General features: G+C 34.6%; 1 protein-coding gene across 1 annotated transcript in view; it reads left to right on the top strand.

Moving 5' to 3' along the window:
- HCN1 (hyperpolarization activated cyclic nucleotide gated potassium channel 1) overlaps nucleotides 1–27,258 on the top strand; it is a 655,526-nt gene that overhangs the window by 29,365 nt on the left and 598,903 nt on the right. Inside the window, exon 2 of the mRNA XM_074203552.1 lies at nucleotides 25,381–25,804. Coding sequence (XP_074059653.1) covers nucleotides 25,381–25,804 — 424 coding nt within the window. The remainder of the gene's footprint in view (nucleotides 1–25,380; nucleotides 25,805–27,258) is intronic.

Genomic DNA, 27,258 nt, shown 5'->3' on the forward strand with positions numbered 1-27,258 from the left:
CATGATTTTCCATTTAGCCATTGATAAACATGAAGAATATATGTGAGACAGTCTTGATAGAAAAGCTAAACAAACAATAATAATAATGGCCCTTATGGGAAATGTACACATAAAAGCAATTCAAAATGCAAGTAGTATGAAGCCCTGCCAGATCTGGAGACCCAAGTTTTATTCCCCAATTTTCATCTATTTATCACCTCATTCCCAAGGTCTTCAGCTCAATTAAGCCTGCTTTCTCATTTGAAAATGGAAATTACAAAACCTTGTCTATGTCAATGGATTGTTGGGATAATCAATGACAATAATGTCTTAGAAGGCTCTTTGTAAATAATTTTTAAAATTATAAAGATGGAAGACTTTATTAGTTATCATTGTTTTTCTCCACTAAAGGCCTACTCTGATACTTAGGGGGAATTGAGGTGGCACTGCATTTTTAAAAACTTTTCCACCAGAGAATGAGTATGGATGCATTCTATCAAGTTGAAAAGACTTAGAAATGTGGGCCCATTTTTCAGTGCTGTAAAGGGTCAGGAAAGGTTGATCCCTCTGTTGGGAGAAAAATGATGAATTTTCTTTTTGCTATAGCAACTTTTTAAAGATTTTGTATTATACTATAAAGGGGTAGTGATTTGTCTTGATGGATAAAGTGTTCAAGGGGAAGAAATCAAAGATTATCAAAGTATTATTATTATTATTATTATTATTATTATTATTATTATTATTATTATTATTATTTCTGGAACCCCTACAATGACCAAAGAGTATGGAAATTATAATCTGAAGAGGAATGCAAGGAAAATTAACTTGAACTATCAAATGTTATCTTGTTAATAATAGTAGACATTAACCTCAGGAACATTTCATAGAATTCTATAATATTGAAATCACCCTAGAATATTGAGTGATAATATAATTAGCTTTTATATAGCAATTTAAGTTTTACAAAGTGGTTTAAAATTGTTATCACATGTGACTCCCCTGGAAGATGGGGGATGGGAGACTGTTATTCAAATTTAAATGTGATGAAACCCTAAGCAGACAGAGCTTGAGTGACTTGTCTAGAGGCACAAATCTATTAAGTGTCTGAGCTTAGATTTGAATTCGGGACTTCTGGATGTGAATGCATCAAGTCTGGCATACACATATTTATGCATGTATATCCATCCTTCTCTGGAAACAGTCTAGAATGTCTCTTAGCTCTAATGTTTGGCATAAAACTACAGTTCAAACAAACTCTTAACTAGATCAGAGGTCAAAGGAATTATTACTACTCATATTCTGGTTATAACAGTTCTATACTGTAACCTATTGGTTACATTGGCGTTTTTCTTTTTCTTTCTTTCTTTTCTTTTTTTATGGCAGCCATATATTATTTTGGGCATGTATCTAGCTTTTAATTTACTGGAATTAAAAGATCTTTCTTTCATGTGAACTATTTTCTAGCTAGGATTACCCAATTTTGCATTTATGCAGTTATTTGTTTGAACTTAAGTTTTGGACTTGACACCATTTTATGAATTTCAATATATTCTTCTATCCAGCTGAGATATTTTTTGGTATTGACTTTTGTCATGCACTGTATTGTAGACACTTAGAAACTGATTGGCTACTCATGGTGAAGAAGAGGGAAGATTCAAGGATGACTCAAAGGTTACAAGCTTGAAAGGATGTCAAAGAATCTTTCTCTGTGAAAATTGGAATTATGTTTGTCCATCTCTGAGCATGCTATACCTCTGTGGTTCTCCATAATTCCTCAAATATCATTTTTCTTATTAGAGAGAAAAAAAGCAAAATATGATTTGAACGAAGTCCTTCCTTTTGGCAGCCTTTATCATCTTTTCATCCACTTAAATGAAATGCTCTCTTCCTTTATTTGTTGTTCCTCTTACATGGAAATATAAGTGAAAGAGGAAAAAGATTTTTATTAATATTTATCGGTCTTCAACTCATATTGTTTATTTTACCTTTCTTCTTTACACTATCCACACAGAACCTTGCTAGTTTTTTTTTTACATTTGACTAAAGCTACTTGTCAATATTTACATTTCTTGTACATGTTTTCTTTAAGTATCAACTCCTCATAAAACTCTCATGTATTTCTAGATACCACATTTTTGTCCTCCCAAAATATTTTAAAATGATGTTAGCATTTTATTTTAGAAAATCTGTCCCTCTTGAGACAATTTCCCTTTAAGAGCTTCAAACAATGGGATACTCTATTTTTTTTCTCTCAGTTCTTTGAAATCTTGTTTCATGAAAGCCAGGGTATAGGTCTAATATTTTCCTTTTTTTATCTGATATAAATTCTGGTATCTCTGTGACTCTGTGACTCTGGAGTCACAGAGGGTCAGATATAACTGAAACAGCACATTTGTTATGAATTTTGTCCTAGAAGTAAGAGCCTATTAAGGAGGAACTCTGGCAAGAATCTTACCAGTAATGACTAAGAGAGAAAGCCCCATAGTGATTGTCATAGGACAATCTATCTTCTTTACCTTTATAGAGATGGTCGGTCATTGGAGGCATCTTAGGACTCCTGGGGAATAACCTCTTTATGCCAAGGAAGCTGCAAAATTTCAGTTTTTATATGAGCAATGGACCCTTCCCCTTTTGTAAATCTTTTTTGGAATAGAATTAGTACCAGGTACTTTGCCACATGAAAGGAGGCTAAAGGCATTCAAAAAATCTCTTCTTCAGTTGCAACTTCAGTTAGAGACAGATTGATTTCACCCTGAAGTAAATGCTCAGTGGCCTCAGCATTGATTAATGATGGTCTGTGGAGAATTCTATAGAAGTGTTAAACCCATCTCTCTAGAATCATGTCCCTATCACTAATCAATGTGGCTCCATCAGTATAGAGTTATTGAGATGCACCATAGGTTTTTGTGCCATTAAAACCCTCCAGGGCATTTTAAAAGTCTTTTGGATTGTTACTTTCAGCATGAAACTGAATTTCATCTGCCTTTTTCTTTACGGAGCCAAGAATTCTGCATCTCTCAAGTTTTTCTTGCACTTTACTTTTGATGGAATTAAATGCTGCCTTCTTAGAGATGAATGAGTTTTTCTGTGCATTGATGGCAAATTCTTCAACTTGAAAAGACTACAAATCAAGACTAAAGTGGAGAAAGTGTTGGCTTACGATTTTGTTTGCACATGATTGTGCATTCAATGCACCCTCTGCAGCTAATACACAACAAAGTATGAATTGTTTCTCTATTGTCTGTCCAAAGAATATAGAGGTACTCCATTGGCTAACAAAGCACCATTCATATGTGAGACCATCAGTTATAGCAAATGGAAAAGTTTTGACAGTATAATTTCCAGGAATGTACACATTGATGATGAGGTTGTCACAAGTATAACCAGAGCTAGCTCAGTGTTTGGGAAAGACTGAAGGATAGTAGGCAGAGTACAAGTATTATATTATCAAACTGAAAACCTGCAGTCATTTTACTAGTCTCTTTGCTTTATACTTGTGAAACCTAGACGGTATAGCAGTGTTATTCCAGGAAACGGAATTGCTTCCATATAATTGTCTTAGGAAGATTCTGAAAATCACCTGGCAGGAGAAGATAGCACACACTGAGGTCCTCTCTCTCTCTAAACTGCCAAGCATCCAAATTCTCTATGGAGATTACAATTCTAATGGGCTGGCCATGTTGTTCGAATGCCAAATGTATGCTTGCCAAAAGACACTTTTATGAAAAGCTCACACAGGGTGAGTCCTCCCAGAGGGGTGGGGAAAGGGTTAAAAAATGATATAAGGACCCTCTCAAGGTGTCTCAAGACTTTTGGAATTGTTTATGCAACATGGGAAACACAAGTTACAGAATTGCCCAGCATGACTTGCCCTCATCAGGGAGGGTGCTATGTTCTATGAGCAAAGCACAATTGAAGAAGCTCAAAAGAAATATGAGATGCACAAGTTTAGAGACGACTCCAGTTGTTAACATGGATTACTTGGGTCTGACCTCTGATAGAGCATTCTTATTGGTCTGATTAGCTATCATTGAACACACTGCAAGACTCTATCATAGTGATGGCATTTTGGTCCTTTTCAAGAACAACCAATCCCAGGAAATCGGGAGCTACTGAAGCTTTTGATCAGAGGTGTGACATAATCAAGAACATTAATGTCTTAGAACTATTAATTTGGCAGTTGTATGGAAGATGGATTAGAGAATGGAGAAGTCTAGTAGCTGAGAGATCAATTAGAAAACTATTGAAATAGCCCAAGATGATTGAATGAGGTTATGAAGGCCTAAATTAGCATGCTGCTTCTGAGACTAGACACAGAGATGGCTTCAAGAGATGTGTGCAAAGTGAATAGATAAAATTTAGTAATTGAATGAATATGCAGGATGAAAGAGTCAAAGATTTTCTGAGGTTTTAAACCTGGGTGGCACCTTGAAGAAACAGAAAGAAATTTATAAGATTATTTTTGGAGGAACAATGAGTTCAATTTTGGATTTGTTGATTTTTGAAGTGCTGTCACATAACCTCCATTTGTCTCAATTTACTCAAGTTTAAAATGAGGATAACACCTGAGGGTGGTGTGAAGATCGAGTAAGGTGCTATTTGTAAAGCATTTTGTGCAGACTTTGTATATAGTAGTGTTTAATTCATGCTTATTTCTTTCCATGATTGTGTTAGTGTCAGAATATGGGAAGTATGTTTACATATCTAAATGTGTGTTTTTGTGTGTATATGTATATGATGTAGAATTTAAGCATATATAGATTCCCATATGGCACAATGGAATTGTATTACAGAAAAAAAAGTTTGAACTATGAAATCATAGGATTGAGCTGGCTAGGGATGAGTTCTGGAAGACAGAAACAGAAGGGGAAGGGGATTATCAATTTAGCACTTAATGTCTTCAAATTATGGGGATAAAGAAGGTAAATTCATAGGAGTTTGCCGCCACATTGAGGAGGAAGTAGTTGGTTGGATCTCTGCCCTCCAGGGTCCTGTGATGACTTAGTACAGCTTCAGTGGAGGGGTAGTATAGTCACCTTCCAGAGCCAGGAACTCTAAACAGCATATGTTGTGCAAAGTTGGCAGGCTTTTCATGATTCACTTTCTCCACCCCCTTCCTATACCAAGCAATTCCTCAGCTTCCTTTTAAGCATATCTAAGCCTTGCCATGTTTTCATATAGTTATTGTCTGGCTAAATGGTATCTATTTAGTTCTTTTAATTTTCCCCCTCACAAGTCAAGTCTTCCATTTCCTTAATCATTTTTCCCCCTGATTCTCTTTGGATTCCTTCCAGTTTACCTAATTTATCTTGCTATTAAGGTGTTCAAAATGGAATAAAATATTCTAGGCACATATACAAGTAGACAGAGATGTACATCATGCTGCTCTAAGTTATAGCAACTCTTTCTGGAAGCCCCTAAATAGTTATGAAATTAATGCCATCTTTTCACACTAAAAACTGAGTTCATTCAAAAGGTCTCACCAGAAAAGGATGTAGGATATTCATGTACCCAGAATGAGAGACAGCTCATAAATAATGTGAATGATGAATGTCCTCCCAATTATCGAGAGACTCAGGAAAAAGGTCTCTACCACACAGGAATCTTCTTTGGAGAATTTATGGAAAGATAACCAAGAGGGATTCTTCAGGAGGAGAAGAATGAAAGGATCACTATCTGCATTAGTGGATGGACCTATCCAAATATATAGCAACTAAAGCCTTAGCTTAATAGAACTACAGCTGGAAGAAAAATTAGAGGTCATTTATTCTAATCCTCTCATTTTACAGACTAGGAAACTGAGGCCCAGGGAGGGCAAATGACTTGACTAAAGTTACAAAAGTGTTAAGTGGCAAAGGTGGGACATAATCTTAAATCCATTAGTTTCAAATCCAATCTATTATGCTGCCTTGCTTTCATGTTTGAAGAAGATCATGATATCAGAGAGGTGATGCCATGATAAACACATGAATTGAATTTGAGTTGGGGGGGAACTGTTCTAAGTCAACAGCCTCACTTTCTCCTCTAGAACCCTCTGGATCCAGTGGCCAGAATCAGGACGACTGGAGATAACCTTGAATTGATGTGAGACAATCAAGGTTAACAGACATGCCCAAGGTCACCCAGTTAGTATCAAGTTCTGAGGTTGGATTTGAACTCCTGTTCTGACTCCAAGGCCAGGGCTCTATCCATTGCACCATCTAGCTGCCCTTGCTAATGAAAGAAACAACAGAGATATAGCAGTAAAATACCATTTAAATCTATAGTGCCCCCCCAGGCAAATCAATTCTCAAGATATAAACATTTTATTTATTTGTCATACTGTTGTTTTTACTTGAAGCCATCTGGCACAATTAATTAGCTAGGTGGAACAGTGGATAGAGAATTGGATCTGGAGTTAAGTAGATGAGTTCAAACATCGATTCCGACACTTACTAGTCATATTACCCTGGGCAAGTCACTTACCCTCTGCCTCTGTTTCCTCATTTGTAAAACTCATATAATCATAGTACCTATATCTCAGTATTGTTACAAGGATTAAACAAGATAATGCTTGTAAAATGTTTTCTAAAACTTAAATTGATATATAAATCTTTGCCATTAGCTTAATCATTGTTATTATAAATTATAGATGAACTTTAATTTATATGCATTATAAACATTGCTATTTATTTTCTTCAGATTTTTTTCTTTGTAGCTTTCTATTGATGCTTCTGTTTTCCAGTAGTTTCTTACTGAATAACTTTGGGTATTTGACTTAGACTATTTTTTTTTTACAATTTTACAAGTCAAAATTTATTTTAGATGCTTTTTAATTATTCTGAATTTCTTAATATCAATTTTAGCTTCTATGAAGTTTATTATAGGACTGGTAACAGACTGTCAGACTATCTTCCAAAGACTAGGCTACCTAAATTTGGAGAGACTTGTTATAAAATTGGCTAATTCATCAATAGAAGTTATAGTAATTCTTTTTTTTTTTAGATTTTTGCAAGGCAAATAGGGATAAGTGGCTTGCCCAAGGCCACACAGCTAAGTAATTATTAAGTGTCTGAGGTCAGATTTGAACTCAGGTACTCCTGATTCCAGGGCCAATGCTCTATCCACTGCATCACCCAGATGCCCCAATGCTTGAAGAACATCTTAATTTTTAGAAAGGTTATGATATGCAGGTGTGGAGAAAGCACTACCACTAATGATATCATAGGATCTTGAAAAAAATTAAAATTAATGAAGCATCATTGCGAATTTCCATTATATTTTCCTTTTTTGATCACTTGTTGAAAATGAAAAAAAAAATAATATCCTGGCATGCAGCTAGATTATTCCTTAGAGAATGAAGGAAAACAAGAGATGCAACCATTTATCATTTTTAAATTTCTGTTTTCAAGACTTGAAAATTCATTATGTAATCAAAATAAATGGTAAAATATGTTTTAATATATGAAAAGCACTCATTTGTCAATTCAGTAAAAATTTACTTAGAGTTTACTCTATGGATAGCATTGTGTTTGGTTTTGTTTAAAGAGGCAAAAAAGGATAAAATAAAGCCATTTTTGATGTCTTTATATTAAAAAATGAGAAGACAAGTTATATATTAAGTATGCAAATCAATATTACTTTTGAATTGCCAAATCACTTGGTGATGTGGAAGGATCTTGGACTAAGAGATAGTAAACATGGGTGGTTATAACCTTTAAGGAGATATTTAAAGTTGGCTAAGTGACATCATTTTGGGGCCCCATTTCCCTTATATCTAAAATAAAAGACTGACTTGATGATGCCCTAGATCCTTCCCACCTCTGATTTCTAAGATTCTATGATTGCCTCATAAAATGAGTATGCTATAGTAATTCAGATTATATTGTAATCCCTGAGCAAGACCTCATGGAAGGAGAACAATTTTTAGTGACTAGTTAGAATTTGGAAAAATAGAAATAAAATAAGTAGAGAAAAAGACAGCCCAAACTAAAATATGGACTAGAGAAAGAACATTACCCACCCCCACCCCCCGAAGAGATTAGCCTGGCTAGAGAAGAGATTTAATATTGCAAAGTAGCTGGAGATAAGGCTGAAACAGTAGGAGATGATTATAATACAATTGTATGATAATTATGAAATCAACTCAAAATTATCAAAAAGTTTAACATGAGCGATCCTGCGTTCCATTGGATCTATCAGGCTGGAGGAGGAGGGAGCCGAGGTGGGGGGAGGGGGAGGGGGTACAACTCTTGTCAATCATCAACCACTTTTTTTTAGGCTGCCCTTATTATGCCATACAGCAATGAAAGAACACCTTAAATATCACCATTGGGGGGAAAAAGACGATTTTAGTTGTTCCTTATATAGGGACACATTTGCATATGGAACCAATGTCAGGTTACATCCTATCAATCAGGAAGAGATCAAGGAAGTAAAATGGCCAGTTCCTCCAGGCTTTGCCTTTAGGGATAGATAGGCAGCAGCAAAATTTAATTTAAAAATTCAAAACTGTCCTTTATTGTAGTTTAGACCCCTAATGTCTGCACACAAGGAAAGGATTAATCTGACTGAAAATGTGCTTATGTGGGAAATACTTTTTTGTACAAGGCCTTCCTAAAGAGCATGGAAACTAATTTTCAGCATTCACTTCTGGACCTTTGTTATTTCATTTCAACTTCTCTGACCATATCTACTATGTTATAATGTAGGGTTTCTAAAAAAGCATTTTTTTTTTAGGTTTTTGCAAGGCAATGGGGTTAAGTGGCTTGCCCAAGGCCACACAGCTAGGTAATTATTAAATGTCTGAGACCATATTTGAACTCAGACTCCAGGGCAGGTGCTCTATCCACTGCACCACCTAGCCGCCCCGGGTTTGGTTTTTTTTTTTAAGCATAATAACAGTTTCTCTTAATTGATTTTACTAGTAAAGGCAGCAATCTTATTAAGTGACTTCTGTATACTCAGCAGTGGTGATCCAAAAGAAACAGTTCCTGCTTTCATGGAGCTCCCAGGCTAAAAGGGAGACCAAAGGCAAACTAAGAATGCTATAGAAAGGATAAATTGGAGCCGCTGTCAGAGAGACAGTGCTAATATTTAGGGGGAATGGTGAAAAGAAGGAGTTTAGCTGAAACTTAAGGGAAGCCAGGACACAGAGACTTAGAAGGAGAGACTTCCAAGCACAGAGGCTAACAAGTCAAAATAATCTAAATTGGGTGGTGGGATGTTATGCAAGAACAAGGAGCCTGATCCTTGTCATGGGATCACAGAGCATCTAGGGGGAAGAAGAAAGGTGACAGGAAAGGTCAGAAGAGTCCAGCACATAAAGTACTTTAAACGATAAACACTTTTATATTTGATCCTGAAGGTAACTGGCAGTCTCTGGAGTAAATTACCTTCTTAAGTCTTTTAATATAGACATTTCATAAGAAAAAATACTGATTCCACAAAATAGCATGATATAGTGATGTTGTTACATTTTTTAATTCAATTTTATTATAAATTGAATTTTCTGTAATTATTTACTAACTGTAGAAACAACTGAATAATATAGTAAATTTATGCATTCGCATTTTTGATGATTGAAAACCAGCACTTCAAATTCAGAGATTTTTTTAAAAAAATTTAAATTTATTTAAGGCAATGGGATTAAGTGACTTGCCCCAGGTCACACAGCTAGGTAATTATTAAGTGTCTGAGGTGAGATATGAACTCAGGTCCTCCTGACTCCAGGGCCAGTGCTTTATCCACTATGCCATCTAGGCCTCCCCCCCCGAGATATTTTTTAATCTCATAAACTCAAATTATTAAAATAATTCTTAAAATGCCTCATTTGAAGGCTTCATAGAAATATGAAGATAGACTTAGTCCACAGTTCTTGCTCTCAGGATACTTATACTTTAATATATATATTGAAGTAGTTACAATACAGTCTCCTCTGTATATATGCTAGGGACAAATGGGAGAACCAGTCAAAGTCTTAGGAGATCTCAAAGATGGGAGAAAGGTCATTTTCATCAGAGGTTGGAGAAAGAAGGGGCGAGGGTGATAAGGAAGAGAGACATTCATTACCTTGAAGACAAGGAAGACTTTATAAAGACAAACATTGGAAATAGAGGGCTTGTGACAGACAAGTAGGGCTTTAGCCAAGCCAAAGAGTTAGAAAGGAGGAGAATGAGAATAAGAATGAGAATGAAAAAAGAATAATTCAGTTTGATATATAGAAGATTTGATGAAAAGTGGTATAAGGTTAGACAAAGATTATAAATGTGGGGTCTTACATATCAATGAAATGATGATTATAATCTTTGATGTAGAAAGGCCTTTATTGACTGCAAGTTTGTGGGAGGAACTCCTATCTTTAAAGATATAAATTGTCCTGTGTCCTGACCAAACATTTTGGGACATGAAGAAGATTATACATTGCTACTGGAGATTTTCAAACCCTACAAAGGTTGCCTCTGGCTCCATTGAAGGGAACTAAAAAGGTCTACAATCCCATTTTATGAGTATGAATGGTTTATTTAAAAAGACTTTGAAAGGAAAATGGATAGATGAATTTGGTGAGGGGAAGGAAGTCCAGTACTGTAATTGTAACAATAGTAGCAAAAAGACAGTGAGTGGGTCCCAATTCGAGGCAGCATGGTACAGGTGAAAGAATGCTAGATTTAAAGTTATAGGACCTTGAATTCAAATTCCCCACTCTCCTTATTAATTAATGACCTGAGCAAGTCATTTTATTTTCTCAATATTCTCATCTGTAAAACAAAAGGGTTGGTAAACTTATTAGGACTTATTAGATACCCAATATTTAATATGTAATATGAGCCAAAGTGATGTGAGATTACCCCGCTGAGATCTGTCAGTAGATGTTCACAAAAGAGGGACTATGAGTGAAGAGGGACAATTCTGAAATCATATGGAAGGAATTTTGATTGGAAAAAGAGATTGTTTTATTATGTTGTTTTATATGTCATTTTTTCCTGTCATTAAAAAACCTGTGCTTTTCTGTAAGCTGTATCATTTTTAGTAGTCATTAAGAAATTCTTGCAGAAGGTAGAATTTGAATTGAATCTTTTTTTGGGGGGAGTGTTGTGGGGCAATGGGATTAAGTGACTTGCCCAAGGTCACACAGCTAGTATCAAGTGCCTGAGGCTGTATTTGAACTCAGTTCCTCCTGTTTCTAGGGTGTGTGGTCTATCCTAGTTGTCTCCTGAACTGAATCTTGAAAGAAGCCAAGGTGGCCAGGAGGTAAAGACAAGGAGAAGAAGAATTCTAGGTGTTGGGGATAATGACCACTGTGGAGATGGATTGTGGTATATGAGCAAATATAGGAAGACCAGTGTTGTTGTGTTGAGGGGACTAAACTTTAAGAAGACTGGAAGAGCAGGAACGGACCAAATCATAAAGAATTTTATTTTTTTTTTTTTAGGTTTTTGCAAGGCAAATGGGGTTAAGTGTCTTGCCCAAGGCCACACAGCTAGCTAATTATTAAGTTTCTGAGACCGGATTTGAACCCAGGTACTCCTGACTCCAGGGCCGGTGCTTTATCCACTGCACCACCTAGCCGCCCCCATAAAAGAATTTTAAAGGTCAAACAGAAGATTTTATATTTTATCCTGGAGGGAGACACTGTAATATATTGAGAAAAGAGTAACCTGATTAGACCTGTGCTTTATATTGATCACATTGGAAGCTGAGCAAAGTGGAAGATGGGTGAGAATAAAAGCAATAGTAAGAGCGGGCATGGAGAGTCTTTTTAGAAAGACTTAAGTGTAAAGTACCAATATTCCCAGTATGAACAAGAGTCAAAACTGAAGCAGTGACACTCTTCCTTGGACTACAGAGCTTGGCCAAAGTAGTCCTCAAAGACCTTCCCACTTTAGTAGACTCTGCCAGAGTTTGCTTTCTACTCAGTTTTTGGGACCTTGAAACAGATTACATATTGCCACTGGATATTCTCAGAACCTAGAAGGACCTTTAAATATACAGGGTCATGATGTGGAATCAGAGGAATGCATCAGTAGAGAATAAGAGATGAATAAGACTTGCCTCACAACAGTGAAACCCCTTGTGTTAGATCACATAATTAATAGCTACTTATCATTTATGTATCATTTGGGGATTTGAAAAATGTTTTACAGACGTTTTCCCACCCAAAACCCTTGAAAAACGTAAGTGCTATTATTTTATGCAAGAGGAAACTGAGGCAGAAGGAGGTCAATTGACTTTGCTCAAGGCTATATACAGTTATGATGTGTCTGAGTACCACCAGCTGCTTCACATATAAATTTGTATTTGGCCCAGTCAGCATAGTTTTTTAGTTTTCTCTAGCAGTAACTTTCTACTGAATACGGAAAAACCGAGATTAAGAGTGTCATCATTAGCTCCATTTGTTCTCTGTGGCTATTTTCACCCCTTGAAAGCTGTTATGAAATTCATCTCCTTCCATTCCATCCTTCACATATGTCCTCTCTTTACCACCTTTGATATCGTTTAACATTGTATATAACTTCCTCTTAAATGTTTAGAGTTTTGAGCTGATTTATTTTTTGCTAACAAAATCTGAGATCTTGAGTCAAGAATTACAAGACAATAATACTTTAGTTGGGAGGCACTTCCATGCTACATTCCATAGTCTTCTAGATGCAAATATCCTCTCATTACTAATTTACGTCCATCCAAGTAACTCATATCATATTGCCAATGCAGAATGAAGTTTAAAACTCTTGGTCCTTCAGAACTAATTGCAGTAGCCCCCTCCATGATGGTCAGACAGGTCTTTTGGGAGTTGCCTTTCTTATTATCCTGCTTATCCTAAAGTCATTGCTACTTATCTTCAATGAACCATGTCCACTTTTGCCTGCCATCTGCTCTTTGTGATCATTAGTCTGAAATCTAGCTCAGAGAGCTGCATATTTAAGTAGGATACAGTTTTGTAAAGATTACATAGGAGGAAGGGTGAGTATGCTTTTATGTTTTTTGGAGAGAATAGTATGACAGCTTTCACAAGGCAAAAATGACCACAGAGAACAAATGGAGGTAATATAAGAATTTTAATCCCAGGTTTTGTGAATCTAGTGGAAAATTGCCAAGTACTTCTATTGGAAACACAAAAATCTGCTACCTCAGTTGAGTACAAATCTATATGTTGTAATTTCTCTAGGCTTTCGCTGAAAGCATGGCAATCGTTTTAGTCATATTTATTGATTTTCTTATTACTAAAATCCTCTCTCATGACCCTGGATTCTCAAGAGATATGATAGTGGAGAGAAAACTCTGAATAGAGCCCAATAAAATTGGAAGGACTTTGAGCACTGACCTGGCAATGGATTCCAGTCCAAGGACCAAACAATGTAACTTAAAATCAGAAGTTGGACACTATTTGGGCCCAGCAAATTGAATTGCACCTGTGTTGATGTAGAAAAATACAAGTATCGATAAAATCCAGGGGGAAATATTGAATTTCAGGTCAGAGGAGGAAGCTCAAACACAGAGGCATGGCACCTGAATATGGCCAGAATAAGATGTGAAGAGATCTCAGTCTGGACAAGATAAGGATGATACAAAAGGCTACAAGTGGAGTTGGAAGGCAAAAACCCCAAAATTTCAGGATGAAGCTTGAATTGTGAATCAGAGGTGAGGTTTTCATGACACTGTTCAATCATCCTCTCTTCCTCATAGACATCATCAACTTCTTGACTACCTTTCATCTCTGTTCATAAACTTTCGTATGTTTTCCATATCTTAAAACTATATCCCTCAAATTATTCTCTCCTCAATTTTTACTGCCAAACTTTTAATAACATTAATCTTAAAATACCATCTCATTTCTCCTAAACTCTCTTGCAATATGACATCTGCTACTAGATACTCTACAATACAACTTTCTTCAAGGTCACCAAAAACCTTCTTTTGACTAAATCTAATTGTGTTTTTGTTTCTTTTCTTATTCCCTTTAATTTTCCTGTAGTATTTGGTTCTTTGGACTATCCCTGCTTCAATTCTGAGATTTAGCTCTTCTGTATCTTCTGCTTCTCAGATGATTCCTTCTCTGACTCCTTTACTAGGTACTCCTTTACTAGTGATCACTAATGAAAATGACTGTTACTCTAAATCTCTTCTCCAATTCACTGACTGAATTCCTATTCCACATTTCCAACTATATCTATGGGTATCTCTACCTTGGTTGATTGACCATCATCTAATATTTAACATTAAAATATTACTCTTAATTTTAATCCCTAAATCTGTTTATTCTCCTAAATTCTCTGTCATTCCTTAGCCACGGAGTCTTGAAACCTCCCATTCTTTTATCTCCCATATTTAATTAGATATCAAAGATTTTTTTTGGCATTTTATTTATACTGTATGTCCTGTATTTCTCTACCTTTCCACTTCAACAACCATAACCGTAGTTGTGTTCCTTATTATTTCTCATAAGAGATTCCTCCCTTATCTCTTAGCCTTTCTTCCAGATTCATCTTTCACACCACTTCCTAATCCACAAGCCTGATACTGGTACTAATTTGAGCAGAAATCTCCAATGATTCCTTATTGTTTGATAAATAAAATCAAAATTTAGCCTTGAATTTGAAGCTTTCCACATGTTGGATTCAACCTTTTTAGTGTTATTTCACATTATTCTTTTTTCTGTACTCTGTATTTTAGCTAAACTGATCTTTTATTCTAACTTCTACCTCCACACACTTTATTCTACCTCTATGCACACTGCCTTTGAGTACATTATTTCCACTAAAATATAGTTCAGTTTTCATCTTTTCAATACCAACCCTTCAACTTTTTTTTCTTTTTTTTAAAACTATAAATGATGATTTTGTCCTTGAGTCTTATGGTCTAATTTATCTGTGGTCTTGTTCATTTCTTTCTTATTATATTTTAAGTTTCTCTAGGGCAAGGACTTTGTCTTAGATATTTCTTTTTTATCTCCAGTGCTTAACAAACCTAATTGCATATGGTCATTTGATAAATGCTCAGCGAAGTGAAGTGAGATAGTCTAAAGATCCTTTCAGAAACTGACAACTTCTATTAATGTCTGAGAGGGAGAACCACTTAAATACTTTTCTTAGATTTGGAATAGACCTGGAAAATTCAAAATCCTTTCCTTAATTCTATAGTTATTATCTTCTCCCCCTCCTAATTTTCACAACTAATTTGTATTATGTATATATATATATATATACACTGCATTTACATATCTGTGAACATGCTATATAGTAGCTTGCTCACTTCTCCTTCCGATGTAAGTCCTCCTTCTGAATACAGGAACTTTAATATTTGTGCCTTCAGAATTTGGCATAGTAATAAATAATGTTTGTTTGCTTTTTTTTTAAGATTTGAATTGAATTGAAAATATTATTTAGTGACTCTTTTTTTTTTACTCTGCTAGCCCTAAAAGATCCTTTAGTGGACAAATCATACCAAATACAGAAATACATTCTCTCCATTGTCAAATTCATCCAAAATGAATAGGGAGATTCCATTGAGAGTTAGTTCCAAGTTGTCTATGGTCTTACTGAAACTGACTCTGTAGTGGACTAGGAAGAGGTATCCATGTTCGGAATTTATTTAGTAAATAAACTCTTGTTTTCTTCTTATGGAAGACAGAGAAATTTTGCTCTTGCAGTGTTAAATTGACTGTTAGCTGTCGGTATTTGTGGTCTTGATAAAGCTGATCATCAAACGACCCTTTTTAGGTGGGGACAAAGAGAGAAGCATTGAATCAAACAAGAGTCAAAGATGATTCTCAGATGATTGAAAATGATGATAATATTATGGGAACAGGGAAATTGAGAGGGGCAACTAGTTTTCTGGTAAACATGATGAATTAAGTTTTGGTCATAGGGGAGGAATCAGAGTAAAGGTATATTTTTTCCCCTTCACGATGTTCAATCAGTAGATTGGTCTAATATCAATTAAAAATAACCCCTTCTAATAGGAACAGGAGGACAATTTTCCTTGCAGAATATTATTGTAGCAAACAAGTTTGAGGTGCCCAGTGGGATATCCAAATAAGGATGTCCTGTAGAGAGTTAGAGATAAGAAGTCAACTTTGGAGATACAAATTTGAAAGTCATCTATAATTAAGTGATAGTTGAAGCTGTGAGATAGGATTACTTCCCCAAGGGAAAGAGTGTAGAAAGGGAACAGATGGCCAAAGACTAAGACTTGAGGAATGTTCAGAATCAGTGACCAGAAGGAAGAAAACTTGGCAAAGCAAATAGCCTGGTTAGTAAGTAGGAAGAAATCAGTTTAAGTGTAGGGCCACAAAAGAGAAGGGAGGAATTTCAAGGAAAGATTGTCCAATCCCATACAATATAACAGAAATGCAATAGAAATTGTGGAATGACAAAATCAGTTAAATTCACAAGATGAAGGATAAGATGGAAATGTGTAATTCATCTTTTTTTTTTTTTTTTGGTTTTTGCAAGGCAAATGGGGTTAAGTGTCTTGCCCAAGGCCACACAGCTAGGTAATTATTTGAACTCAGGTACTCCTGACTCCAGGGCCAGTGCTCTATCCACTGTGCCACCTAGCCACCCCTGGAAATGTAATTCAAGACTACACGTGTATAATCTATATCAAATTGTTTGCTTTCTCAATGTCAAAATTGTTTCTATTTGTAATGGGGAAAAATAAAAATAAATGTCAATAAAAAAGAAAAATAAATGTCAATAAAAAAGGAAAAAAGGAGGATAAGTATACTTTTTTCTCATATATTGTTAATGGTTTGGTATAATTTAAATAGAGATAATACCTTTTAATAGGAATTAGAAGATAGTTTTTCTTCCAGAATATTATTGTAATAGAGAAGCAGATTATAAATAAAAAAGAGAGAATTTCTAAAGATGATTAATAAAAAGAAATTTGTGTACTAGTGAAAGTTTCTCTGAAATATACCCCATGCAAAAATAAAAAAAATATTTTTCTCTTAGTGCAGTTTAGCCCCCTTCCTCTTTTTCAATGAGGGAGGAAAATGACACATAAAGAGGCAGAGAGCTAAGTTTTAGAGTATCTATAAAATTAATTGAAATATTCATACACTAAATGTGAATTCTTTGTCCAAAGGTCAAAAGTAGAAAAACTAAGAAAGGAACAGAATCTTTATTCTTAATATAAATAACACCAAAGGAAAGGAAATTATGACTAAATGCAAATGAAAGAATATCACACTGATTCATTTGGAGAGATTAAATAAAGATGATAGTTTCACTCTTTATCCTAAAGCAGCAAGAAGCAGGGTTTTATTTTTAAACAGAACTTTTTTTTTGAACTTAATACATCCTATATCTATTTTTCTAATAAAATCATTATAAGAATAAGCCACATGTGCACTGAGGGCATCTTTGATGAAGATTTGAGAAAGTAACAGGTAAACTTTTATGAACAATATTCTACTATAACAAATATAACAAGATACTCTCTCATATCAAAGTTTCAAGATACTGATTTTTTTTCCAGTGTGGTAGTTTCTTTTCAGTCTCTGCTTAGAATGAGGGTACTCCAGGTCTCTGTTATAGGCCCTCTTTTCTTCTCATTTCTTAGAGAGATCATTGTTTTCCATGATATCAAATTATTCAGATTATTTTAACAATCTACATATTTAGTATTATCTCTGGTCCTGTAACAATCAAATTCCTGTTGGACAGTTCTACCTGAATGTCTCACAAACATCTAAAATAAAACATGACCTAAATAGAAGTCATAATCTTTCCTTCTAAACAAGTCTTAATTTGAGTTCAGTAGACCCCTAAGAGGTCAATCATAGATTTAAAAGGGTCCATGAATTTAGAGGGGAAGAAATTATACCTTTATTTTTATAAACCATATATTAACATTATTCTGAATAGGAATCTGTAATTTTACCCTAATGTCAAAGGAGTCCAAGACATTAAAAATGTTTAAAACTCTATTAAAGTCAAGGTCTGTTTCATTTTTGTCTTTGTTTTCCTATGGCCTACCTAGAAAGTGCTTGCATAATTAATTAATCAAATCAAATACAATTAGAAAGGAACACTGATACATTGAAAATTGAACTGGATTTGGAATCAGAAGAACTGGGTTCAAATTTCATTTCTCTATTACCTGAGTGACCTAAAGCAAGCATACTGCTGTAGTAACTGTCAAGTGAGGTAATGAATAAAAAAAAAACAACAGGATTTTTGTTCTTTGAGTCCCCCCCCCCCCCCCCCCGTATGATCATTGACAGGTCCTGTAACTGATTTGAACCTCAGTGTAACATGAGTTGATACATTAGATCTGGAATGAGAAGAAATATTAGAGGATATGTCCTCCAACTCCTTCACTTTACGGACAAGGAAATGGAAGTTGGAGAGTTAAGGGACTTGATCAAGTTCAAATACAGTAGATCCAGAATTTGAATCCAGATGTGTCTGTCTCTCTCTGTCTCTGAATCTCTGTCTCTGTCTCTCTCATTTCTCTCTGTATATGTTAAATATTTACCTGTATATATAGATACATGCATATGTGGTATGCTTGTGTTCATGCATGTATATATGGAAACATGGTATAGTGTCCTCAGAACCAGAAAGACTTGGAATCAAGTCCTACCCCAGAGGCATGTTGGCTGAGTGATCCCAGTGAATTCAGTTAACTTCTTAGTCTCCAGAGGTATCAAATCCAAAGACTGCATGCAGCCTTCAAAATTCCCCAGAATGACCTGAAATAGATTAAAATCCAATGGGGAAAGTAAAACTTCATTACATCATAGATATTATGTGGCTTTTGAAGTCAATGTGAGGGTCAAGGGGAAGATCTGTTTCTTTCTGAGTTTGATATTATTGCTCTAGACTCCAAGTAGAAGTTCCCCAAATCAGTGAATTCACAAGTTCAGCCTTTCTATCTCTTAGACACACAAACTGAAGCTTAATAAGTTGAAGTTTAAGCAATGACCCCATGGTTATTCAAGTTATTATTGTTAGAGAAAAATTTAAACCCAGATATTTGGTTACAAGTCCAGCTGTTTTTCCTCTTGCCATTCCTTTTAGCTGGCATAATGCCACCATGTCAAGGTGTTTTCATCCAAATAGAACTTATAGTCAGAACATTCAAGAAATTGGAACCTTGATGAAATAATGGGACATATGTCAAGAATTTTCATGAGACACTAAAGCGATGTACACAATGACTATACTATGTAGTAGTATGCGGTATAAATAAAAAATGTACAGAGTTCTTTTTGTTACTTACTGACACTTACTAGCTATCAGGACCCTGAGCAAGTCAGGGTTAAGTGACTTGCTCAGGGTCCTGATAGCTAGTAAGTGTCAGTAAGTGTCACTTGTCTGAGACCAGCTTTGAACTCATGTCCTTCTAGTGCTACCTAGTTGTCTCCTGTTTATAATATGGAGAGATTTCTTCTGGTTTATGTGAAAGGGAAGGCCATTATCTGAATTGCTTTAGAGCTAAAGAAGAATCAAATAGTAAGCAAAAAGTTATGGCTTTAGAATCAGGAAGACTCAGGATTAAACTCTGGAAAATCATTGAATTTCACTTTGCTCATCTCAAAAAATGAAAGAAATGCAGTTACATTCTTTCCAGCTATGATCCTCTGATAATAGAAGCCTAAATTAGGATACTGGAAATGGAAAGAAGGGATGAATAGGAAATATATAGCAGAGAAGAAATTGATAGGAATTAGTGAATGATTCATTATGGCAAATGGACAGGGAGGAGTAAAAGAAAGCTAATACTTCAGACATGAAGTATTGAAAATAATCATTGTTCACTGAAAAGCAATAGTATGCACTATTCATGAGAAGCTCATTCATGAAAGCTCATTCAGAAGAAGTTCGTGACATTTGAGTTTTGGTCGCTAAGATGATACATAGGTGAAAATGCCCAAAGGGACAAAGAAATGCAAGTTAGGCTAGAGTTAAATATTTGGGCATCCATGACTGACTGTGATTGTTGAAGTGGCTGAATCACAGAATCTCTGTTGGAAAGGAAATCAGAGACCACCTAGCTCCACTAAATTAGAATGTCCTCCACAAAAGTGGAGTCCTCCCCACTCCATGGTCACCCATTGACTTGAAGACTTCAAGGGAGGGGAACCTACTAAATCCCAAGCCAAATTCATTTCACTTTGGGATGGTGTCAGTTATTAGAATATCTCCCTTTATATCAAGAATCAACATATTTTTTCTGCTGCCCATGGCTAAATAGAACAAATCTAATTCCTTTCCCATATGATAGTGCTCCACAGATCTAAATCATGTTGTTCCTACATATCTGTTGCATAGCCTTTTCTCATCTGCCCTGGTTTCTGACCTCTTCTCTAGACTGTTATTTCTCTGGAAAGGTTCCAACTTCTTTTTGAGATGTTTATGAGTCAACATAGACATGTCTGTGTCTGTCTATCCATCATCATCATCATCATCATCATCATCATCATCATCATCATCATCATCATCATCATCATCTATCCATATACCACAAATGATTTATTCAGGATACAGAATATTGGTATCACATTGTGAAAGAATATTTGATATCTATGGTAAACTTTAAATTAAGTAGTATGAACATGTTTCAAAAAATGGTAGAGATAATTAGTTCAAATGATTTTTTTAAAAGACCCTCCCTTAGTGCTCTGAAGTGGTTTTTTGTTTAAAGCTTTGTGCTATTTGTCACTGTGTCTCTGTCTCATGACTTCCAGTGGAACCACATGTGAGAGATTATTTAATATCTTAGTAAACTTTGAATAAAATAGCATGAAAATGTTTTAAGTAATGGCAGAAAGAAAATCAGTTCAAATTCTCTTTTTAAAAAAATCTATCCTTAAAATTTCACTTAGTGCCCTGAAATTGTTGGGTTTCTTTAAAGCTTTGAAGTGTTTTTGGTTCTTACTCTAAAGGTGAAACATGAATTTGAGTTCTCTAGCTTCTGATATATCTATATATTTGATACCTTTTTTTCTCTTTGAAAGAGGGTGAAGTAGAGCATTAGATCTAATGATGTGCACAGCTGAGAAGAGTACTTTGAAAAGCTCATTCAAAGTATGTGTTTCTCCCAAAGAACTAGACCCATTGAATGAATCCTCTCTGTATGTGGGAAGTGAAGTATTTAAGCATAACTCAATTTCAGGATTAAAGGTCAGTTATCTACTGTGGAGACCTTGAAGGGTGGTCAATTTTTTCACTGAAGTAACAGGAACTAAGTTTCTATATTTGCAGTGATGGACTGGATAGCTTCCTCATGTTATTCAATATCTATGGTCTTGAAAACTGTAAACAAGATATTTAGAAATTGAATAATCACATTTCAAAATGGTCATTTTATAATGAGATAAATAATCTTTTTTTCAATTTAAGAAAAAACCTTTTACTTACAAATCACTAGCAAGATGCTTCTTTTTTTTTAGTTTTTTTTTTTTAGTTTTTGCAAGGCAATGGGGGTTAAGTGATTTGCCCAAGGTCATACATTTAAACTCAGGTCCTCCTGACTCCAGGACCGGTGCTCTAGCCACTGTACTACCTAGCTGCCTTCAAGATGTTTCTTTTGCATGTGTTTATATCAGATCTTCTTAAGGGAGGTCCTCATAAATTCTCAGAATGTTTCTCTTTAGAGATAGATTAATATTGTAATGTACCCTGCAATCCTATCACAGTAAGAATTCCCTCCAAAGATGCTTATTACAAATTGTATGATCCCTCTCAACCTTTTCTATCCCCTAATAATTTTGCCACAGAAGTATGACTTTTGTTCAACTTGGAAAACCAAATTCTTTGAGGTACCTCAGCACTTGGGAAGTTTGGGAATGCTAAATTGACCATTCTTTAACTATTTAGCAGGAAGAACCAATCCCCTAGATGGACTTTAGGGACTTTTATCTCTGGCTCTCTTATTTTCCCTGGACTCATGTGTCAATTAACTGTCCTGTGTGGAAATAGAGTATGGACCACCCCTTCATTTGTTTTGAGAAAACACAATGAGTTGACTAGAACATAACAGCTTAAGCATTTTCCAATGATACAAGCTAATAATGAGCTTTGTTTGCTTCTTGAGATGGATGTGTCCAGGCTTAAATATGACTTTGTGAGTATGAAAGACATTTAGAGAGATTTAACCTCCAAAACCTTGTATGTATAGTTTTGAATTGGAAAGGGCTTCAGTGACCAATTTGTCCTACCTGATTGTGGGCAAGAGTTGATTCTGCAGTATTATCCAAGTTGTCTTTCAATTTTGACATAAAGATGTCCAATAAAGAGGGAAATCAGTACGTGCCCAGTCTATCCTTAGGAACATTTATGCTTATTTTTCAAATGTATAGAATTAAGTGTGTTTCAGTGTAAAAAATAGTATTATGTTATTCTTATTAGAATGGAATGGAATTTGTTATTCCTACTTCATAGGGTTGGAAGTAGTAAATTATTTTTAGACCTGATTTTGTTTGTAATTGTGGTGATAAAAAAAACCTCTTGAAAAGTGAAAAAAGTCAGTGGAGAGGAAGAATTAGTAACCAAGGAACTAGTTTGGATAAGTTATCCTTTTCTTTTTTTAATCTAAATTACTTGTTGTTTATTGTGGTTAGATAGCTTTAAATGGCATTGTATGTAAAGTTTATTTTTTTCTTTTCCCCTATCATTTCAAATTAGTAAAGTTGCTTGGTTTTCTACATGGAGAGTGAAGAGGAAAAAGGAGGCATTTATCCAGTCAATTCTAGCAAAAAGAACCTCAGAAAGTCACAGGAATTTAGGATAATATATTTAAACTTGAAGGAACCTCAGAGGTCATGGAGTACAAACAGCTCATTTTATTGATGAGGAAAGTGAAACAGAGAGATTAAGTGCCTTACAGGATCATTCATCTAGTAAAATATCTGAGTCAGAATTTGAATTTAGGTCTTTCTGATTTAGAATTAAGCACACTATCAAGAATGTAATTTTACTGACCATTTTAGACGTGACTTCTCTTATCTGTAATTCAGTATTGAACGATATGATCTCTAACATTCTTTTCACCTTTAAGTCTACAATCCTACGAAACCAAAGCCCAAATTCTTTTTAATAATTTACCTAATTTTCTACTTGATTTAGCATGTTTAAATACTGTAACTTGGGAATTGGAATCAGGAGAAAAACAATAACTTAAAGAAATGTAATATTGGGAGGTTTATTTTTTGTGTTTTTTTTATTTCAGAAGATTTGAAAAAATCAAAATTACCAGTTCAATGAAATAAAAATACTTTGAAGGGACTATTTATCCTATATCTACACACTTTTAAAATTAGCTGTAGTTAATTGAAGTAATTGTATAAATGTAGTAATTAGTCTTAGTGAAATAAAATGAATTTATTAAGTGTTTACTATTCATGATTATTCATACTTAGCAAACCTTTTGACTTGTTTCCTACCTCTCTCCTTTTATTTGCAAGCCAAAAGTGACTTTTTTCTTTTAAGCCTTTATCTAGAGTGTGATGATATTTCCTTTCCATCTATTCATTAGCTTAGATGATACTTACCTTGCTTCTTTCCCCAGGATGTTGTCTGATGAATTTAGGGCAGTTTGTATTTGGACAGGAACCAAGAACACTTTTCACTAAAATTGCCAACACCTGCATGATGGACAGTAGACATTTGTATTTCCTGTATAAATCAACTCCTAGGTTTTGACAGGAAGATTCAGAATGCATTCACAATGTCACATATTCACCTTTTAGATAGTCTGGGGAGAGATAAGATATTTCTTTGCTCTTATTTTGGATTTTTGTCAAAACTGGAGGGCTGTAAGATTCCAAAATATACTGTTGCCTTTCACATAAATTAAGTCAAATAATGTCAGCTGGGGTCTTCAGGTAATATCCTGTTGCTCCATTCATTGATCATGATTAGGTAGCTTGTTTTGTGTTTAATGCCTCTGTTTAACAGAAATTTATTTTATAAAACAAAATGCTCCAGGATATACTCACTCAGTTACAAAATTATGGAGACCTCTGTATCTAGAATCTTTTTTTTTTTGGTATACAGCAAACAAATGTAATTTTGTTGATTATATAATTTTTGCATTTTTTTAGAAATAGCACTTTATCAACTATGGACTTTTGTTCAGAAAATAGGCTATTGAGATTTTTGTCAATGCAATTTGAAAAAGAATTCTTAAAGAAACAAAATTATAATAGTTCCTTATTGCTAATTTTTATAAATATTACAAAAAATTCCCTATGGTATCAAATTCCATATTGTAGGGAGTCAATTACTTTTTGTATCAGTGTGAAATTTGTCGAAAAATTTTTTATAAGTCTCTTGAAATGTGATTGGTTAGGTAGACGGTATCTTGATAATGCATCAATAAGGAAGATTTTTGTAAAATGGTTTAAAAATTGTGAAGATCTGGCAGCTAGGTGGCCCAGTGGATAGTCAGGAGGACCTGAGTTCAAATGCAGCCTCAGATATTAATTACCTAGTTGTGTGACCTTGGCCAAGTACTTAGCCTCCATTGCCTTGCAAAAACAAAACAAAAAAAATTGTGAAGATCTAGATTTTAAAGGTATCACAATAAAAGAAAAAATAATATTTTCAAAAAAGGTAGAAAGGTCTGTAATTCCCTTATACATTTCAAAATAATTGATTAAATACAACTCTTCATTAATTGTTAAATCTATCTAATTTAGTATAAAAAGAGCTTCCTATACCATGAATGTTTTTAATTACTTCTAACAATATTTATATAACAGTAATCACCTTAATTAAAATATTTCAGAGTAAATTCTAAAAGTCATATATTTTGTCAAAAGACTTCATGTAGATACCTTTTACGTGTAGACCACTGAGGGCCTTCCGTGATTTTCTTATTGCCTAGTCTTTTACTATACTAGCTAGGACTTAGCTGGAGGAAGCTCTAAAAGACATCTGAGTCTATTAATAAAATTTTTGTATGAACATTTATATCTCAGAAAGCAACAATCACTATAAGTCATGACTTAATTTACAGTTTTGCTGATGGCTTATACTTAGCAAAGTATAAATAGTATATAATAGCCTTAAGAGAATATATATACATACTCACACACACCCACAGATCTATAGACCAATTGTGCTTTCTCTCCTCTCTCTATACACGCATATACATATACATATATATATATATATATATATTATATGTGTGAAAATGTACATATTCATTTCTATTCAGTCAAAAGAATTCAGGAGGCAAATGTTCTAAAATAGGAATATATCAGTTATATTGTATTAGTGAGCTACTTGATAGATGTTCCTTCCAGAATATGTTTTGTCTTTTTAATCTGAAATGTAAGCTAAAATTATACTAATATTTAATTTTAGTGGACAAATATGGTTATAGAAAATCAATAAGTGAAAACTAAGAACTGATATTGAGGTGGATAAAGAAATATTTTTAAAAATCTTTTTTTTTATATTTTAGGTTTTACTGGGATTTAATAATGCTTATAATGATGGTTGGAAATCTTGTCATCATACCCGTTGGCATCACATTCTTTACAGAGCAAACCACAACTCCATGGATTATTTTCAATGTGGCATCAGACACTGTTTTTCTTTTGGACTTGATAATGAATTTTAGGACTGGGACTGTCAATGAAGACAGTTCTGAAATCATCCTGGATCCTAAAGTTATCAAGATGAATTATTTAAAAAGCTGGTTTGTTGTTGACTTCATCTCATCGATACCTGTGGATTATATTTTTCTCATAGTAGAAAAAGGAATGGACTCAGAAGTTTACAAGACAGCCAGAGCCCTTCGAATTGTGAGATTTACCAAAATTCTCAGTCTCTTACGTTTACTACGACTTTCAAGGTTAATTAGATATATACATCAATGGGAAGAGGTAAGATACCCTCAATATTTATTTCAAACTTTTGTATCTTGAAATAATAAAAATGAATTTCATGAACTTTTTCAATTAAAAAAAGATGAGTATCTTTGGAGCATAATTGGTATCTAATACATACATATATACATATCTACTTATTTGTGTGTGTGTGTGTGTGTGTATGTGTGTGTCCTCATTAGAATGCAACCAAAAGAGTTAATTTGAATTGGTAGTAGGTTAAATTAGGGAATATTATAAAAAGTCTGTGTTTGTGTGTGTGTGTGTGTGTGTGTGTATGTGTGTTTGTGTGGGTGGGGGGAAACTTGTTTATTTTGTTTTCTATCTGGAGAATTTTCTAGACATCTTAGTTAATGGATTTCTATCAAATAGGCAGGATTAATAAATTGCAATTTACTTCTGTAAAGTCTTAGCTATGAGAGATATTTTAGATGACCTACTACTACTGTAATGATTTGGATTTATTCATTCTAAGGTATGGTAAAAAGTAAACCTTCTATAGAAACACTGTTGGTCACCTTAAACACTAAAGGCATTTGTAGGGCTAGACAGAAATAGTTGTTTCTTTAAATATCTTCACGTAGTGATTGTAAAAATCTTGCATCATTTCAGAATAGTATGTAGATTTTTTTCTTCTTGTTAAACTTTGGTTGAATCTATCCATGTTGTGTTTATACATCAATTTATCCAACAGTAATGAGAATAAAACATGCTGGAGAGAAATTGTTACATGTAAATCCCAGCCTGAGCTTGTCCCAGGACACAATGAATTAATAGACCCAGTTCCTACATTTTTCAGGATGATAGACTGCAGATGACATGCAGCTGGTTAGCAACTACAGCTGGGTTGGGTATTTGTCTAATAAAAATGAACTGAGAATTTTCTCTTCATACACACACACACACACACACACACAATCAATTCATGTTTGCTTACTTTACAAAATCAAATGCAAATAAGAAACAACTATAGATAAATATTTCAGTTGTATAATACTTCCTAAGTTAGTTATCTTCTTTTCTGAATAACCCTGGGAGAATTCTGTCCCTTTGTCCTAGGCCTTTCTTTTACCTGACTCCATAGAGAAATCACCAACTGTCTCTATTCCATTAAACCAATAGACTCAGAATTCTGCCCTATCATGGTGATGGTCTTGAAATACCTAATACCTAAATTGCCACCTTTCATTATTACCATTGATCAATGTCCTACACAATTCTGGTCATAGAATCTTTTTTCCTCTCCTTTGTTCCTAATAAAACCTTTAGAATACACAGACACAGACACACACACACACACACACACACACACACACACACACACACTTGACAAACATTGTATTGTATTGGGGCAGCTAGGGGGTGCAGTGGAAATGTTGGGCCTGGAGTCAGGAAGATCTGAGTTCAAATCCAACCTCAGATGATTACTAGGGGAGTAACCCTGGGCAAGT

This window comes from Macrotis lagotis, chromosome X, assembly GCF_037893015.1.
Source record: "Macrotis lagotis isolate mMagLag1 chromosome X, bilby.v1.9.chrom.fasta, whole genome shotgun sequence".
Lineage (NCBI taxonomy): Eukaryota > Metazoa > Chordata > Mammalia > Peramelemorphia > Peramelidae > Macrotis > Macrotis lagotis.